Raw genomic sequence first — 17218 nt, forward strand, 5'->3', positions numbered from 1 at the left:
CATGTGTACAAATAAAAATCTATGTGAGGTGCATTACAGTGTGTGTGTGTGTGTGTGTGTGTGTGTGTGTGTGTGTGTGTGTGTGTGTGTGTGTGTGTGTGTGTGTGTGTGTGTAAGGGATTCCGTTAGGAAAATATGGCGCTGGACATTTGACTGACAGCATTTTAAATTTACCAGACATTTGAGAAATGTACCGGATCCACATGATGATTTGGGTGCATAAACTGATTAGTGCTCAGAATGACAGATTTAAATTATAGTAATTCATATTTGACAGAACAAGTTGAGAGGATGCAACGATGTGCAGTGATTCTTAACAGATTCTGATGTTAGAAAACCTAGTAGCCTACTGTAAATTCATCTACTATCCCCCATAGTAAAAATCAGTAGACTACTGTAAATTCATCTACTATCCCCCACAGTAAAAAAGTTGACCTACTCTATGCCGGCCTAGCGATGGTTCTGTACTGCTGCAGCTCATTTCCTGGCCAAGTTTACAAATAATAGATACAAACTATATACTGTAATTACTCATATACTTACTACTTTACAGTTGAAATTGAATTGAGAAGGTTTTGGGGATAGTATCTCTTTCAACCCAAAATACTTTAAATCATAACAACTGGAGTGATAGACAAATGTGTGCACCACACAGGCAGACTGAGGCAATATTGCTGGAAGTTAATTGGCAGATATTGTGTTAGATTTGGCTTTTAAAGCCAATAGTGGCTAACCAGGGGTGGGATAATGTTGCGTTGATTAGATAGTTGGGAGCTTGAAGTGTTTAATACTTGTGAGATTTGTTTATGACAGTTTGCGGTGGAACACGTGAACATTGCATGTACTTTTAGAAATGTTTAGCAAGCTACTCATAGGATGGCTGCAAGCTACTGGTAGCTCACGATCAACCTGTTGGAGACCCCTGCTATAGACCGATAAGCATGACCAGTCACATCTATCGATATCTATATTTTTGCAATGGCCACTCCAATACCTTGACTTTGTTATCCTTAATTAAGCCATTTTGCCACAACTTTGGAAGTATGCCTGGGGTCATTGTCCATTAGGAAGACCCATTTGCAACCAAGCTTTAACTTCCTGACTGATATCTTGTGATGTTGCTTCAATAGATCCACGTAATTTTCCTCCTTCATGATGCCATCTATTTTGTGAAGTGCACCAGTCCCTCCTGCAGCAAAGCACCCCCACAACATGATGCTGCCACCCCCGTGCTTCACGGTTGGGATGGTGTGCTTCGGCTTGAAGCCTCACCCTTTTTCCTCCAAACATCACGACGGTCATTATGGCCAAATATTCCTATTTTTGTTTCATCAGACCAGAGGACATTTCTCCAAAAAGTACAATCTTTGTCCCTATATGCAGATCCAAACTGTAGTCTGGCTTTCTTATGGCAGTCTTGGAGCAGTGGCTTCTTCCTTGCTGATCGGCCTTTCAGGTTGTGTTGATATGGGACTCATTTTACTGTGGATATAGATACTTTTGTACCCGTCTCCTCCAGCATCTTCACAAGGTCCTTTGCTGTTGTTCTGGGATTGATTTGCACTTTTCGAACCAAAGTACTTTAATCTCTAGGAGACAGAATAGAATGTGTTTCCTTCCTGAGCGGTATGACAGCTGCGTGGTCCCATGATGTTTATACTTGTGTACTATTGTTTGTACAGATAAATGTGGTACCTTCAGGCATTTGGAAATTGCTCTCAAGGATGAACCAGACTTGTGGAGGTCTACAATTTTTTTTCTGAGGTCTTGGCTTATTTTTATTGATTTTCCCATGATGTCAAGCAAAGAGGCACCAAGTTTGAAGGTAGGCCTTGAAATACATCCACAGGTACACCTCTAATTGACTGAAATTATGTCAATTAGCTTATCAGAAGCTTCTAAAGCCATGACATCATTTTCTGGAATTTTCCAAGCTGTTTAAAGGCACAGTCAACTTAGTGTATGTAATCTTCTGACCCACTGGAATTGTGATACAGTTAATTATAAGTGAAATAATCTGTCTGTAAACAATTGTTGGAAAAATTACTTGTGTCATGCACAAAGTAGATGTCCTAACCGACTTGCCAAAACTATAGTTTGTTAACAAGACATTTGTGAAGTGATTGAAAAACGAGTTTTAACCTAAGTGTACGTAAACTTCTGACATCAACTGTATGTGTAGATAGATACATATATATCCATCCAAATATTGGAAAGCTGATAAAAGAAATGTATATTTAAAACGTTATAATGTTATAATGAAATGTTATATTTATTTATTGTTTTTTACCGGCCAAAATCCAGCTATAACCAGCTAACAGAAACCTGCGTGTGTTAACCTCCAGATGTGCTTTCTCCTGACCTTTTCTGCTTCACACTCCAATGAGCCTTATTATAGTGCCAAAGATGACCTTTAACAGGGCCCCATCAGCTCTCACACACAAACACACAACTATAGCTGCATTGCCCTCAGCACAGACAACAAACCAACAATAGGCTTTTTTAAATGCACTGTAACTGTGCCCAGACACACACACACACACACACTTAAGCTCAATCCCAATCATACAGTCAGCAGTGTAGTACATGGCACATAAAAATGAGGCAAGTCATCACATGCTGAGTCCCTCATGTAAGCAGTACTAAAAAAACTGTTGTACATGTTAAGATAGTTATATTTCAACTCAGCCAGCAATCAATATCAAGTCCTTACAGCAAAAGTACAAGCTAAAATATAGTGAATTAATTAACCTGCAATGTGGCCTCCCTCCCCCACTTTGCATTGTGTTAAGTGTTAATGGAAAGTTCCGCTGAGCTAAATGACACAGTAGCGACACACTACTCTCAATCAATCCAATTTATTTAAAGCCCATTTTACATCAGCAGATGTCACAAAGTGCTTATACAGAAACCCAGCCTAAAACCCCAAACAGCAAGCAATGCAGATGTAGAAGCACGGTGGCTAGGAAAAACGCTGCAGAAAGGTCGGAACCTAGGAAGAAACCTAGAGAGGAACCAGGCTTTGAGGGGGGGCCAGTCCTCTTCTGGCTGTACTCAAATAATAATAAGACCCCCCCATCCCAAAAAAAGGGGGTGCCGAGACCTGCTGAACTACTTGGTGCCCCCTTCAACCTCACACATCTTTATGAATACCATTTATGATCAACCGTGAACATAATCAAGACAGTCCACTTACTTCCCAACGTTCCCCTTAAAATCAATTAGCCGGTTCGTAATCATAAATCACACAACAAGTTGTCAGTCAAAACATTGTGGGGGCAGCGGTAGAGAAACACAGCTAACCTGAACACTAAGTAGCGTCATTGATTTCACCCTGACACCACGGTACAGTGTGTATGGTGGCCTGGAGACACGGTTCAAACTTCCCGGTTCAAACCCATTAATTATAACGCTGTCTTTCCACAGACCACCGTCATCAGAATGACAGTGTGATTGAATGCTTATGACTGAATCTCCATGTCTTCACAATCTTGGCTATATGGACATGAATACTGAGCTGGCAAAGACAGTGTGGTTGATTTTCTGGTCACTTGTTTAAAGACATTGAGGGCAAACACACGCAGGGTTGAATCCTAACAACCAAAACCCAAGGTTTTTGTTCTGTCACCACTCACCTCTGTGCTCCCAGAGTCTATGGCTTTGTCCACATAGAGCAGCGAGTCCTGGGCCTCGCCGCGACATACCCCGTCGGACCAGGCGGCACAGTGCAGGTGGGCACAGCACTGGCCTGTGGGGTCAAACAGGGACTGGACGTTGATGTCGTCGGGGAGGCCGATCTGACCAAGCTCGTCCCAGAACTTGGGGGCCGGCTCCTCGCTGAAGGGGTCCGTGCTGCCGGGTGCCGAGGAGGAGTGCAGACCACTGTCCGGAGAGCTGACCCTGGGGAGAGAGACGGGAAAGGTCATGTTGAAGGTCCAGTTTATTCTCACAAACATAGCAGTTAATACAAACATGGCAAATTCCTTTCTAAATACACAAGAACATAAATTAATCTAAAGGGCAAAGGACCTAAACTAAGAACACCAAACATCATGTAAAGCACCAAAGAAAAAACTGGCTAATAGAGAAAGAATCACGAGAGAGCCTGGTATCCAATTTAAAGGGAGAGCTTAGTGCATAGTCTGGGATTTACTGGATGTATGCGTCTGCTTGGGATGGTATTGCTGTCATTAAAAATCAAATCAAAGTTTATTTGTCACATGACAGATTACAGCAGGCGTAAACCACTCACTTACAAGCTCTTCCACAACCATGCAGAGTTCAATATCAGAGGTACCAAATTGAAAATTGTGGCGTCAGGTAGCCAGCCGTAAACCACGGTGGTTAGAGCATTGGGCCAGTAACCGAAAGGCTGCTGGATCAAATCCCCGAGCTGACAAGGTACAAATCTATCATTCTGCCCCTGAACAAGGCAGTTAACGCATTGTTCCCCAGTAAGCTGTCATTGTAAATAAGAATTTGTTCTTAACTGACTTGCCTAGTTAAATAAAAGTAAATTAAAATTAAAATAAACACTAAAAGCTGTTATCCATGTATATGATCTTTAATTCAAACAGTGCTATGACACCATATCAAGGATAAGGAGTGCTCATTGACATGGTCACCACCACCATCCTCTCCTTCTGGAAGAAAGCATCAGGGTGGAGGTTGTCCCTTGGCTAATGCACAAGGACGGGTTGTTCGAGCCCACACAAGCACAAACGTACTAGCTTGCTTGACACACACACACTAGCCAGCCTGAAACACACACAATCTCTCTCCATCCCTGCCGGATGCATTCTATTCCAGCCAGTCTGGTGTTGTTGGATGAAGGATCTCGGCCCACAGAGGAGCAGAAAAAAGTGTGAATTACCATTTAAAAAGAGACCCCGGTTTGAGGAAGCCCTTTGCCCAGCGCTGGGCAGCAGTAGGGTGCTAGGGATGAAAGGCTACTGTATACTACACCCCCCAAAAAACAGCTCTACTATAGGGATGTGTTCATTAGGGTGTGAAATGGAACATGTTTTAAAGTGCTTTGCAACAGAAAAAGAAGCTGAGGGTTTCAGTTACTTTTCTTCCATTTAGTACCTAATGAACACAACTTCCTACTCCCAATAAGGTCGATATGAGTTATGGATGGGGGGGGGGGGGGTGAGAAGAGGATGGAAGAGGATAGTGCACTGATGGACTATGGTCCTGTCTTCTACATGTAACCAAGTCTTTCCATCCAAAGCTTCATCTATGAATTTAACAGCGGTGCTATTTCCCTCTTAGACCCATCCCTCGGCTGAATGGCAACTTAGACCCATCCCTCGGCTGAATGGCAACTTAGACCCATCCCTCGGCTGAATGGCAACTTAGACCCATCCCTCGGCTGAATGGCAACTTAGACCCATCCCTCGGCTGAATGGCAACTTAGACCCATCCCTCGGCTGAATAGCAACTTAGACCCATCCCTCGGCTGAATAGCAACTTAGACCCACCCCTCGGCTGAATGGCAACTGAGACCCATCCCTCGGCTGAATGGCAACTTAGACCCATCCCTCGGCTGAATGGCAACTTAGACCCATCCCTCGGCTGAATGGCAACTTAGACCCATCCCTCGGCTGAATAGCAACTTAGACCCATCCCTCGGCTGAATGGCAACTTAGACCCACCCCTCGGCTGAATGGCAACTTAGACCCACCCCTCGGCTGAATGGCAACTTAGACCCATCCCTCGGCTGAATGGCAACTTAGACCCATCCCTCGGCTGAATGGCAACTTAGACCCATCCCTCGGCTGAATGGCAACTTAGACCCATCCCTCGGCTGAATGGCAACATAGACCCATCCCTCGGCTGAATGGCAACTTAGACCCATCCCTCGGCTGAATGGCAACTTAGACCCACCCCTCGGCTGAATGGCAACTTAGACCCACCCCTCGGCTGAATGGTAACTTAGACCCACCCCTCGGCTGAATGGCAACTTAGACCCATCCCTCGGCTGAATGGCAACTTAGACCCATCCCTCGGCTGAATGGCAACTTAGACCCATCCCTCGGCTGAATGGCAACTTAGACCCATCCCTCGGCTGAATGGCAACTTAGACCCATCCCTCGGCTGAATGGCAACTTAGACCCATCCCTCGGCTGAATGGCAACTTAGACCCATCCCTCGGCTGAATGGCAACTTAGACCCACCCCTCGGCTGAATGGCAACTTAGACCCACCCCTCGGCTGAATGGTAACTTAGACCCACCCCTCGGCTGAATGGCAACTTAGACCCATCCCTCGGCTGAATGGCAACTTAGACCCATCCCTCGGCTGAATGGCAACTTAGACCCACCCCTCGGCTGAATGGCAACTTAGACCCACCCCTCGGCTGAATGGCAACTTAGACCCACCCCTCGGCTGAATGGCAACTTAGACCCACCCCTCGGCTGAATGGCAACTTAGACCCACCCCTCGGCTGAATGGCAACTTAGACCCATCCCTCGGCTGAATGGCAACTTAGACCCATCCCTCGGCTGAATGGCAACTTAGACCCATCCCTCGGCTGAATGGCAACTTAGACCCATCCCTCGGCTGAATGGCAACTTAGACCCATCCCTCGGCTGAATGGCAACTTAGACCCATCCCTCGGCTGAATGGCAACTTAGACCCATCCCTCGGCTGAATGGCAACTTAGACCCATCCCTCGGCTGAATGGCAACTTAGACCCATCCCTCGGCTGAATGGCAACTTAGACCCACCCCTCGGCTGAATGGCAACTTAGACCCACCCCTCGGCTGAATAGCAACTTAGACCCACCCCTCGGCTGAATAGCAACTTAGACCCACCCCTCGGCTGAATAGCAACTTAGACCCATCCCTCGGCTGAATAGCAACTTAGACCCATCCCTCGGCTGAATAGCAACTTAGACCCATCCCTCGGCTGAATAGCAACTTAGACCCATCCCTCGGCTGAATAGCAACTTAGACCCATCCCTCAGCTGAATAGCAAACCAAGTGGCGGAGCTGCTATTGGGCTGAGAAACCAATTACAGATTATGCCTTAAAGGGATAGTATTTCAAATGGAGGGTTTAATGGTGAAGGATCCAATGAGGGAGCCAAAAACCCTAATACGCAATCTCCTATCCGTTTTCCTCCACTTTCTCTCCCTCTCGTGTTCGCTCTAATTTTGCTCAGCTGTGGCTCGTTCGACCGTAATTTTCAACTTTGCCATGAAAACGCTGCAGCTTTAATTATGAGCTAAATAACCTTATAGAGGTTATGGACATGTCTTCTAGGCAAATTATAATTTGCAGAATTTATGGCCCAATTGTCTTATTTGCAGAACCATGTGTTATTCCATTCAAATGGGTGTGCTTTTTTGGAGATGGATTGACATGAATGATATCAGAAGTTGCTTATTCGTGTGATATCAACAGCCTTTCCATATGTTCATTTACCATAACTAATCATAGTGTTCGATCAAAGCTGTATGAGTGGAGTCAGGTCAAGCTGTCCAGGGGGAAACGTTTCAAAACATTTCATGACTAGTGAACGCAACACACATTTATCCAAACCAAGCCCATATCCCACCTTGGTGAATGTGCTGGCTTCATGTGTGAATAGGAAGACGAAACCGGTGTTAAGGTGTCAGCATTCTTTAGTTCGCATGGCGGTTAGCTGAAGTTGGCTAGCCGAACTGAACGGGAGTGCACACTCCCTTAAAAGAAGAGCGGTGCACACTCCCTTAAAAGAGAAGTGCACACTCCCTTAAAAGAAGAGCGGTGCACACTCCCTTAAAAGAAGAGGGGTGCACACTCCCTTAAAAGAAGAGGGGTGCACACTCCCTTAAAAGAAGAGGGGTGCACACTCCCTTAAAAGAAGAGGGGTGCAGACTCCCTTAAAAGAAGAGGGGTGCACACTCCCTTAAAAGAAGAGCGGCGCACACTCCCTTAAAATACATTTGTTTGCCCCCCCCCCCCCCCCCCCCCCTCAAAAAAAAAAAAAAAAAAAAAAAACTTGCTGGAGGACAAAACGGCATAAAATGTCGGAATAATATAGGCACAAACTCTTCAGATCTTTTTCGTCTAGGAAGCATGCGGACGCCTTTACTCTCTCCCTGAGAAAAAGCAGTTTCATTAGGCCTGTGATTACTTTGGGCCTGTCAAAGCTACTTTCAATTAGATCACCTTAATGAGACAGTAATTAGCGACTACACACAGACAATGACTATAGAATAAGGAAAGCGCGATGGACAGACACAGACCAATTCATGCATGTATACACAAATGCAGAGAGCGAGAGGAGACATGAACTCACTCATGCACATTTATCAACACATGCAGTCATGAGGTCATGCACCCCCTTTCAAAACCTTTCATCTTATTACCAGACAAAACAACTTGCAAGGAGTGAGAGTTCATCAAGTCCATGAAGTAAGTAGAAGGACTTACACTTGAGGTACATTTCAAATCAAACAGGCTAAAGTCAATTCAAGAGATAGGCTACTTTCTCCACCGTCTCCTCTGATATATCCCTAAACGGTGATTCATCACGTTGCTATTCAGGCCAAAACAGAATTGGGTCACTAGGGCTCAGTTCATGTGAACTGTCCCCAGTCCACCTTAACACTTCTCTGACACGGTCCACCTTAACACTTCTCTCTCTCTTGCTTGTTATTGTTTTCATTCCTAGCTCCCTCTGTCTAGAACTGGCACGGCGCCAGCACTGGACTGACCGACCAATCACAGGGCTCCAACGCGACAATGCACTGCGCCGCGTTGGCCCCCTGCCAGGAACCTCGCTGGGTGAGAGCATTACGTCACCGCCCCCTCGGATTGGTTCAAAAGAGCTGAGCAAATTAGGAGGCCAGCCAATGGGCCCTGGGGTGTCTTCTGACGGTAGGTCTTTGTCAACAGTGGATCACGTGGAGCTGAAGTGACAGGGGGGAGGGAGAGAGAACAGACAGAGAAAGAAAGAGAAAGAAAGAGCAAAAACAAGCAAGAGAAATAGTGACAGAAAGATTAAGCGGTAAGGAGAGAGAACAGAGAGAGAAAGAGACACAGACAACTGGGGAGAGAGCGAGAGACCAAGACAGACAGGCAGAGACGGAGAGAGACAGGCAGAGAGGGGGGGAAAGAAGGAACAGCACATCAGAAATCAGCTCAACGTAACTGTAGAAACCAGAGAATCAAACCACTTCTGGGAAAATTGTAATACACTAAAACAAGAAAGAGTTATCTATCCAAGACAGAGATGTATGGATAAACCACTTCTCTAATCTTTTTGGCTCTATAACAAATAGCAAATAAATATACATGAATAAATACAAATCTTAGAACCAACTATTAAAAGACAAGCAGAACCCACTGGATTCTGCAATTACAAAGAATGAACTACAGGACAAAACACAAACCTCCAACAAAAAAAGTCCTGTGGTATTGATGGTATCCTAAATGAAAAGATAAAATATAGACCAAAGTCCTATTGACTATACATAAACTTTTGAACCTCATCCTCAGCTCTGGCATCTTCCCCAATATTTGGAACCAAGGACTGATCACCTCAATCCACAAAAGAGAAGACAAATTTGACCCCAATAAATACAGAGTGATATGCATCAACAGCAATCTTGGGAAAATCCTCTGCATTATCATTAACAGCAGACTCATACATTTCCTCAGCGAAAACAATGTACTGAGCAAATTGGCTTATTACCAATCGGGATGCACGATATAGTCGGTGAATATATCTGAATAGGGCCAACGTCGGGATCGGCCCGATGTCTAGTTTCACACCGATGTTAAAAACCGATGTCAACGCTGTGCATACCTATATAACTTAGGTACAGGACGTAATGACGGCGCATAAAATTTTGCGCTACATGTGCATCACAGCATTCCTAACCTAGCCCACAATGTCTGCTGTGTGGATCGAGCAGTCAACAAGTCGAGCAGGCATTTGAAAGAGTAAGAACATTTAAGCGAGACAACTCAAAGGCGAAATCCATTAATGGAATTCATTGCCCTTGACAATCAACCTTCCTCTGTCTTGGGTGATGTTGGCTTTCGCCGACTGGTCGAGCACCGGTACACACTACCAAGCGCTCTATTTTTCAGATGTTGCCCTGCCGGAGTTACACAGTAATAGTGTCACTGCTATTAGCTTCACGAAATACACACTATGGAACACCGTTTGGGTCTTTGCGTGTCAAAAAAGATGCAGTAGCGCTGTCAAAGCTGTACAAAAACGTCTGCAAACAAGCAAACACCGGCAGCGATGGCACCATTTGTTCAACCGCAACTTCTGGGGTAGCTAGCTAGCACCAATACAACCTGCCTGAAAACAATAGAAACTGCAGTCATTTTCATTATTCTTAGTAATGATTTAGCGAGGTTGCCACTTGTTGTTCGCCTGTTGATATTGCCAGCTACTTAACCCTGTTGCCCAAAGCTAACATTATAAGTAGCCAGCTAGCTTCATCTGGTTAGCGAGGCTCGACCAGACCGTGTTGTGACGCTCGTCACAATAAGGATTAGGCACAATAGTGGAATTTGCAGTTTGATTCAAAATTAAAGTATGTCATTGACAGTGATGCAAATTAATACAAATAGTGGAATTATACCATACTTTTATTTTGAAGGTTAACTGCAAAGTCCGCTGTTGTGGCTAATCCTTATTGTGAATAGCTTCACATAGATGGGTCTGACCACCATTAATCAAATAAGAACTGTCTTATAAATTAGGGTTACTTTAGATGATGACACCTAGCTAAATAGTTAGCTAGTTAACTATAGCTACTGAAAGAGATTGTCGTTTTGCAATGTTTTTGGGGAAGAACTACATTGTTTGCATCCATGAGCTAGCTAGCTTTTTTTTATGACCAGCCCTGTAGGTGTGCGAGACAACTTTACCAGCATCATAGAATACGTATCGATGAATCGTTGTGACATATGAAATACAAGTGATAGTGTAATCAATGTGTAATAACAATGTAAAAAATGTATGAACATGTATAAATTATGTTATTATGTGTAGTCACATTCAGGTCCTGATTGGTGAAATAGTGTTGTTTGACACGCAACGACCCAAACGGCGTTCCATAGAAATCCTGGTTGAGAATGAAGCAACTGAACAACGAAACAGCACAGCAAGTAAGTGAAAGAAATAGGTTTTGATCATGTTTCACTGGTAATGGGGACATATGTAAACGCCAACAAATTAACTTTTTGGTCAGTGTGGTGTGTGTGTAACCTTTATTTAACTAGGCTAGTCAGTTAAGAACAAATTCTTATTTACAATGACGGCCCGGACGACGCTGGGCCAAACAAATTCATGGAAAGCAGTGTTGGGGGAAAAACATACAACATTATAGAATCCATGTACACAAACAACAATTGTGCGGTTAAAATTTGCAAAATACATATCTTTCCACAGGGCCATGGGGTTAGACAGGGATGCAACTTGAGCCCCACCCACTTCAACATATATATCAACAAATTGGCGAGGGCACAAGAACAGTCAGCAGCATCCAGCCTCACCCTACTAGAATCTGAAGTCAAATGTCTACTGTTTGCTGATGATCTGGTGCTTCTGTCCCCAACCAATGAGGCCCCACAGCAGCACCGAGATCATCTGCACAGATACTGTCAGTCCTGGGCCATAACAGTAAACCTCAGTAAGACAAAAAATAATGGTGTTCCAAAAAAGGTCCAGTTGCCAGGACCACAAATACAAATTCCATCTCGACATTGTTGCCCTAGAGCACACAAAAAAACTATACGTACCTCGGCCTAAACATCAGCGCCAGAGGTAACTTCACAAAGCTGTAGACAAGCTGTGAAACAAGGCAAGAAGGCCCTTCTATGCCTTCAAAAGGAACATAAAAGTTGACATAACAATTAGGATCTGGCCAAAAATACTTGAATCAGTTATAGAACCCATTTCCCTTTATGGTTGTGAGGTCTGGGGTCCGCTCACCAACCAAGAACACACAAAATGGGACAAACACCAAATTGTGACTCTGCAACGTAAAATACCAAATAATGCATGCTGAGCAGAATTAGGCCGATAGCTGATAATTATAAAAATCCAGAAACAAATAAATATAAATTCATACAGTTGAAGTTCGAAATTTACATGGGTCATGGTTCACCTTCCAGCAGGATATCCGTCCCAGTCTCAAATCTCTGGAAGACTGAAACAGGTTTCCCTCAATAATTTCAGTGTATTTAGCACCATCCATCATTCCTTAAAATTCTGACCAGTTTCCCAGTCCCTGCCGATGAAAAACATCCCCACAGCATGATGCTGCCACCACCATGCTTCACTGTGGGGATGGTGCTCTCGGGGTGATGAGAGGTGTTGGGTTTGCGCCAGACAAAGCGTTTTCTTTGATGGCCAAAAAGCTCAATTTTAGTATCATCTGACCAGTGGACCTTCTTCCATATGTTTGGGGAGTCCTTTTGGCAAACACCAAATGTGTTTGCTTATTTTATTCATTAAGCAACGCCTTTTTCTGGCCCCTCTTCCGGAAAGCCCAGTTCTGTGGAGTGTACGGCATTATGTAGTCCTATGAATAGATACTGCAAAGCTCCACAGCTGAGATTGGAGTTCCTTCAGGGTTATCTTTGGTCTCTTTGTTGCCTCTGATTAATGCCCTCCTTGCCTGGTCTGAGTTTTAGTGGGAGGCCCTCTCTTGGCAGGTTGTGGTGCTATATTCTTTCCATTTCTTAATAATAGATTTAAATGGTGCTGCACAGGATGTTCAAAGTTAATATTTTTTTTATAAATAAACCCTGATCTCTACTTCTCCACAACTTTGTCCCTGGCCTGTTTGGAGAGCTCCTTGGTCTTCATGGTGCCACTTGCTTGATGGTGCCCTTTGCTGAGTGGGGTTGCAGACTCTGGGGCCTTTCAGAACAGGTGTGTATATCTACACTGAGATCATGTGACACTTCATGTGACACTTAAATCAAGTTCACCTGTGTGCAATCTATTTAACTAATTATGTGACTTCTGAAGGTTATTGGTTGCAACAGAACTTATTTTGTGGCTTCATAGTAAAGGAGGTGAATGCATACAGTTGAAGTCAGAAGTTTACATACACTTAGGTTGGAGTCATTAAAACTCGTTCTTCAACCACTCCACAAATGTCTTGTTAACAAACTAAGTTTTGGTAAGTTGGTTAGGACATTACTTTGTGCATGACAAAATAAATTTTTCCAACAATTGTTTACAGACATATTATTTCAGTTATAATTAACTGGTCAGAAGATTACATACACTAAGTTGAATGTGTCTTTAAACAGCTTGGAAATTCCAGAAAATTATGTCATGGCTTTAGAAGCTTCTGATAGGCTAATTGACGTCATTTGAGTCAATTGGAGGTGTTACTGAAAATGTATTTCAAAGCCTACCTTCAAACTCAGTGCCTCTTTGCTTGACATGGGAAAATCTAAAGAAATCAGCCAAGACCTCAGAAAAAAAACCTCCAAGACCTCCACAAGTCTAGTTCATCCTTGGGAACAATTTCCAAACGCTAGAAGGTATCACGTTCATCTGTACAAACAACAGTACGCAAGCAAAAACACCATAGGATGACACAGCCGGGTTCTTTTGTGCAAAAAGTGCAAATCAATCCCAGAACAACAGCAAAGGATCTTGTGAAGATGCTGGAGGAAATAGGTACAAAAGTATCTATATCCACAGTAAAGAGCGTCCTATATCGACGTAACCTGAAAGGCCACTCAGCAAGGAAGAAGTCACTGCTCCAAAACCGCCATAAAAAAGCCAGACTACGGTTTGCAACTGCACATAGGGACAAAGATCGTACTTTTGGAGAAATGTCACCTGGTCTGATGAAACAAAAATAGAACTCTTTGGCCATAATGACCATCGTTATGTTTGGAGGAAAAAAGGGGAGGCTTGCAAGCCGAAGAACATCGTCCCAAACGTGAAGCACGGGGGTGGCAGCATCATGTTGTCGGGGTGCTTTGCTACATGAGGGACTGGTGCACTTCACAAAATAGATGGTAACATGAGGGAGGAAAATTATGTGGATATATTGCAACATCTCAATACATCAGTCAGGAAGTTAAAGCTTGGTCGCAAATAGGTCTTCCAAATGGACATTGACCCCAAGCATACCAAAGTTGTGGCAAAATGGCTTAAAGGACAACAAAGTCAAGGTATTGCAGTGGCCATCACAAAGCCCTGACCTCAATCCTGTAGAGCATTTGTGGGAGGAACTGAAAAAGTGTGTGCGATCAAGGAGACCTGCAAACCTGACTCAGTTACACCAGCTCTGTCAGGAGGAATGGGCCAAAATTCACCCAACGTATTGTGGGAAGCTTGTAGAAGGCTACCTGAAACGATTGACCTTTGTTAAAACAATTTAAAGGCAATGCTACCAAATACTAATTCAGTGTATGTAGCAAACTTCTAACCCAATGGGAACGTGATGAAAGGAATAAAAGCTTAAATAAATCACTCTCTCTACTATGATTCTGACATTTCACATTCTTAAAGTAAAGTGGTGATCGTAACTGACCTGAGAGAGGAAATATTTACTTGGATTAAATGTCAGGAATTGTGAAAAACTGAGTTTAAATGTATTTGGCTAAGGTGTACGTAAACTTCTGACTTCAACTGTATGCACACATAAAAGTTTTTCAAAATAAGTATTTTTTTTTCATTTCCCTTCACCAATTTGGACAATTTTGTGTATATTACATGAAATCCAAATAAAAATCTATTTAAATTACAGGTTGTAATGCAACAAAACAGGAAAAACACCAAAGCTCGAAAACTTTTGCAAGGCACTGTAGGTGAAATACCAGTGTTCCACCACCGCAGCCAGATTTGTGACCGGTTGCCACAAGAAAAGGGCAACTAGTGGTGGACAAACACCACTAAATTAGGGCTGGGCGGTATACCGTATTTTATGATACACCGGTATTGATGCAGGGACTGGTTTGGGTTTTTACTTTACCTACTATAAAAGGTATTTGAATGTTTGGTTTGCTAAATGTGATACGCCATGTGTAATGTCAATTTTTATAGTTTACTTCGCTATCTTAGTCATCTCTCTCTCTCCACTCTTTCTCTCTCTCTCTTTCTGTTCCTCAACCACGTAACACTTGCGTTCAGTCTGCCTGGTCAATGCAGCACATGCAACAATGTTGATGACAACGATGCTGTTTTCACTTTGCTTCTTAATATAAATTCACTAGTGTTCTATAATGACACTATTAGTTTGTGTTTCTTACATCAGGAAACAGGTCGTTTGTCTTTTCTTAGCAGGTTGGCCTAAATCTTGTGAGATGCTAATAGCTAGCTAGCTAATAAATGTACTGAGTAAGAGCAAACATAGCTAGCCAATACAGCTGGATAACACCAGTGATGGTGTAGACCTAAATCAGCATGTTATTTGTACAACAGTATCTTCTAAATCAAAGAAGAATATGCAAAGCAAGAATATGTTAGCTACATGAAGTAGCCAAGAGAAACCATGCAATGTAGCCAAAGCTAATAGGCTCCCATAGGAAACACTTAAACACTTTAGTTCCTACACTGTCACAATAACTCCTCCCTGGCATTATAATTCGTTGTCATCTCAAACAACACTGGATTCAAAGTGCCCATTATTCTAACTACAGAATTAGAATAGTCATTCTATTATGACGCCAACAGTTCTGCTCTAATTCGCGAGTCAAATGGCAATTGCAACATTTGGTTGAATATAAGTCCTAGATTATGTGCCCATATCGTGCCGCCCTGCGTGGCAGTGTGGAAATTATCTCAATTGAGCAGTGGTGTAAAGTACTTAAGTAAGTAAGGTTTTTTTTTGGTATCTGTACTTTAATATTTTTGACAACTGTTACTTTTACTTCACTACATTCCTAAAGAAATGCATGCACTTTTTATTCCACACATTTTCCCTGACACCTAAAAGTACTCGTTACATTTTAAATGCTTAGCAGGACAGGAAAATGGTTCAATTCACACACTTGTCAAGAGAACATCCCTGTTCATCTACTGCCTCTGATCTGGAGGACTCACTGAACACAAATGCTTTGTTTGAAAATTATGTCTGAGCATTGGAGTATGCCCCTGGCTATCTGTAAAAAAAAAAAAAAAAGATTTAAAAACTAGAAAATGGTGCCATCTGGTTTGCTTAATTTAAGGAATTTGAAATTAGTTTTAATTTTGATACATAAGTATATTGTATCATTTACATATACTTTTGATACTGAAGTACATTTAAAACCAAATACTTTAGACTATTACTCAAGTAGAATTTTACTGGGTGACTTTCACATTAGTAACTTCTATTGAAGTATCTTTACTTTTACTCAAGGACTACAAATTAGGTACTTTTTCCACCACTGCAATTGAGGGCAGGAAATGCAGAAATTATAAAAAGGCGTGAAATTTGTTTTGAAGTTGAACTGAACAGTATAAAACAATCAGAAAGGAGAAAGACTCATTGAAATTACTTAGAATGTATGTGTTGCCACATTAGGATCACTCATAAAGCAAATGTAAAACTGTTATCATTCTGTCATACCGTCCAATTTGGTTTTTTAAATACCGGGATATATTTTGGCCATATCGCCCAGCCCTATTGTAAATACCAATATTTATGGGAACATTTATTTTCCCTTTCATACTTCAACTCATTTGCATATTGTTCCAACATTGCCAATAATATTACATTTGAAATGTCATTACATGGGCTTGTTCCTACTATCGTTTTCACTATATACTTTACCTGTTGGGGATGTCATTTGAAAACATAATGTTAACTTTCACAGCTATGCGGATGACACACAGCTGTACATTTCAATGAAACATGGTGAAGCCCCAAAATTGCCCTCGCTAGAAGCCTGTGTTTCAGACATAAGGAAGTGGATGGCTGCAAACGTTCTACTTTTAAACTCGGACAAAACAGAGATGCTTGTTCAACGTCACAAGAAACAAAGGTATCTTCTGTTGAATCTGACAATTAATCTTGATGGTTGTACAGTCGTCTCAAATAAAACTTAAGGACCTTGGCGTTACTCTGGACCCTGATCTCTCTTTTGACAAACATATCAAGACTGTTTCAAGGACAGCTTTATTCCATCTACGTAACACAGCAAAAATCTGAAATGTTCTGCCCGAAAATGATGCAGAAAAATGAATTCATGCTTTTGTTACTTCTAGGTTAGACTACTGCAATGCTCTACTTTCCGGCTGCCCGGATA

General features: G+C 42.6%; 1 protein-coding gene across 2 annotated transcripts in view; it reads right to left on the minus strand.

The window, feature by feature from the left end:
- LOC110535292 (histone-lysine N-methyltransferase 2C) overlaps window positions 1–17218 on the minus strand; it is a 232245-nt gene that overhangs the window by 135592 nt on the left and 79435 nt on the right. For both annotated transcript variants that reach the window (XM_036934913.2, XM_090189444.1), the window contains exon 6: window positions 3636–3900. In XM_036934913.2, the coding sequence (XP_036790808.2) occupies window positions 3636–3900 (265 nt within the window). The remainder of the gene's footprint in view (window positions 1–3635; window positions 3901–17218) is intronic.

Source organism: Oncorhynchus mykiss, chromosome 11 (assembly GCF_057628025.1).
Source record: "Oncorhynchus mykiss isolate SJ-2025 chromosome 11, ASM5762802v1, whole genome shotgun sequence".
NCBI classification, from domain to species: domain Eukaryota; kingdom Metazoa; phylum Chordata; class Actinopteri; order Salmoniformes; family Salmonidae; genus Oncorhynchus; species Oncorhynchus mykiss.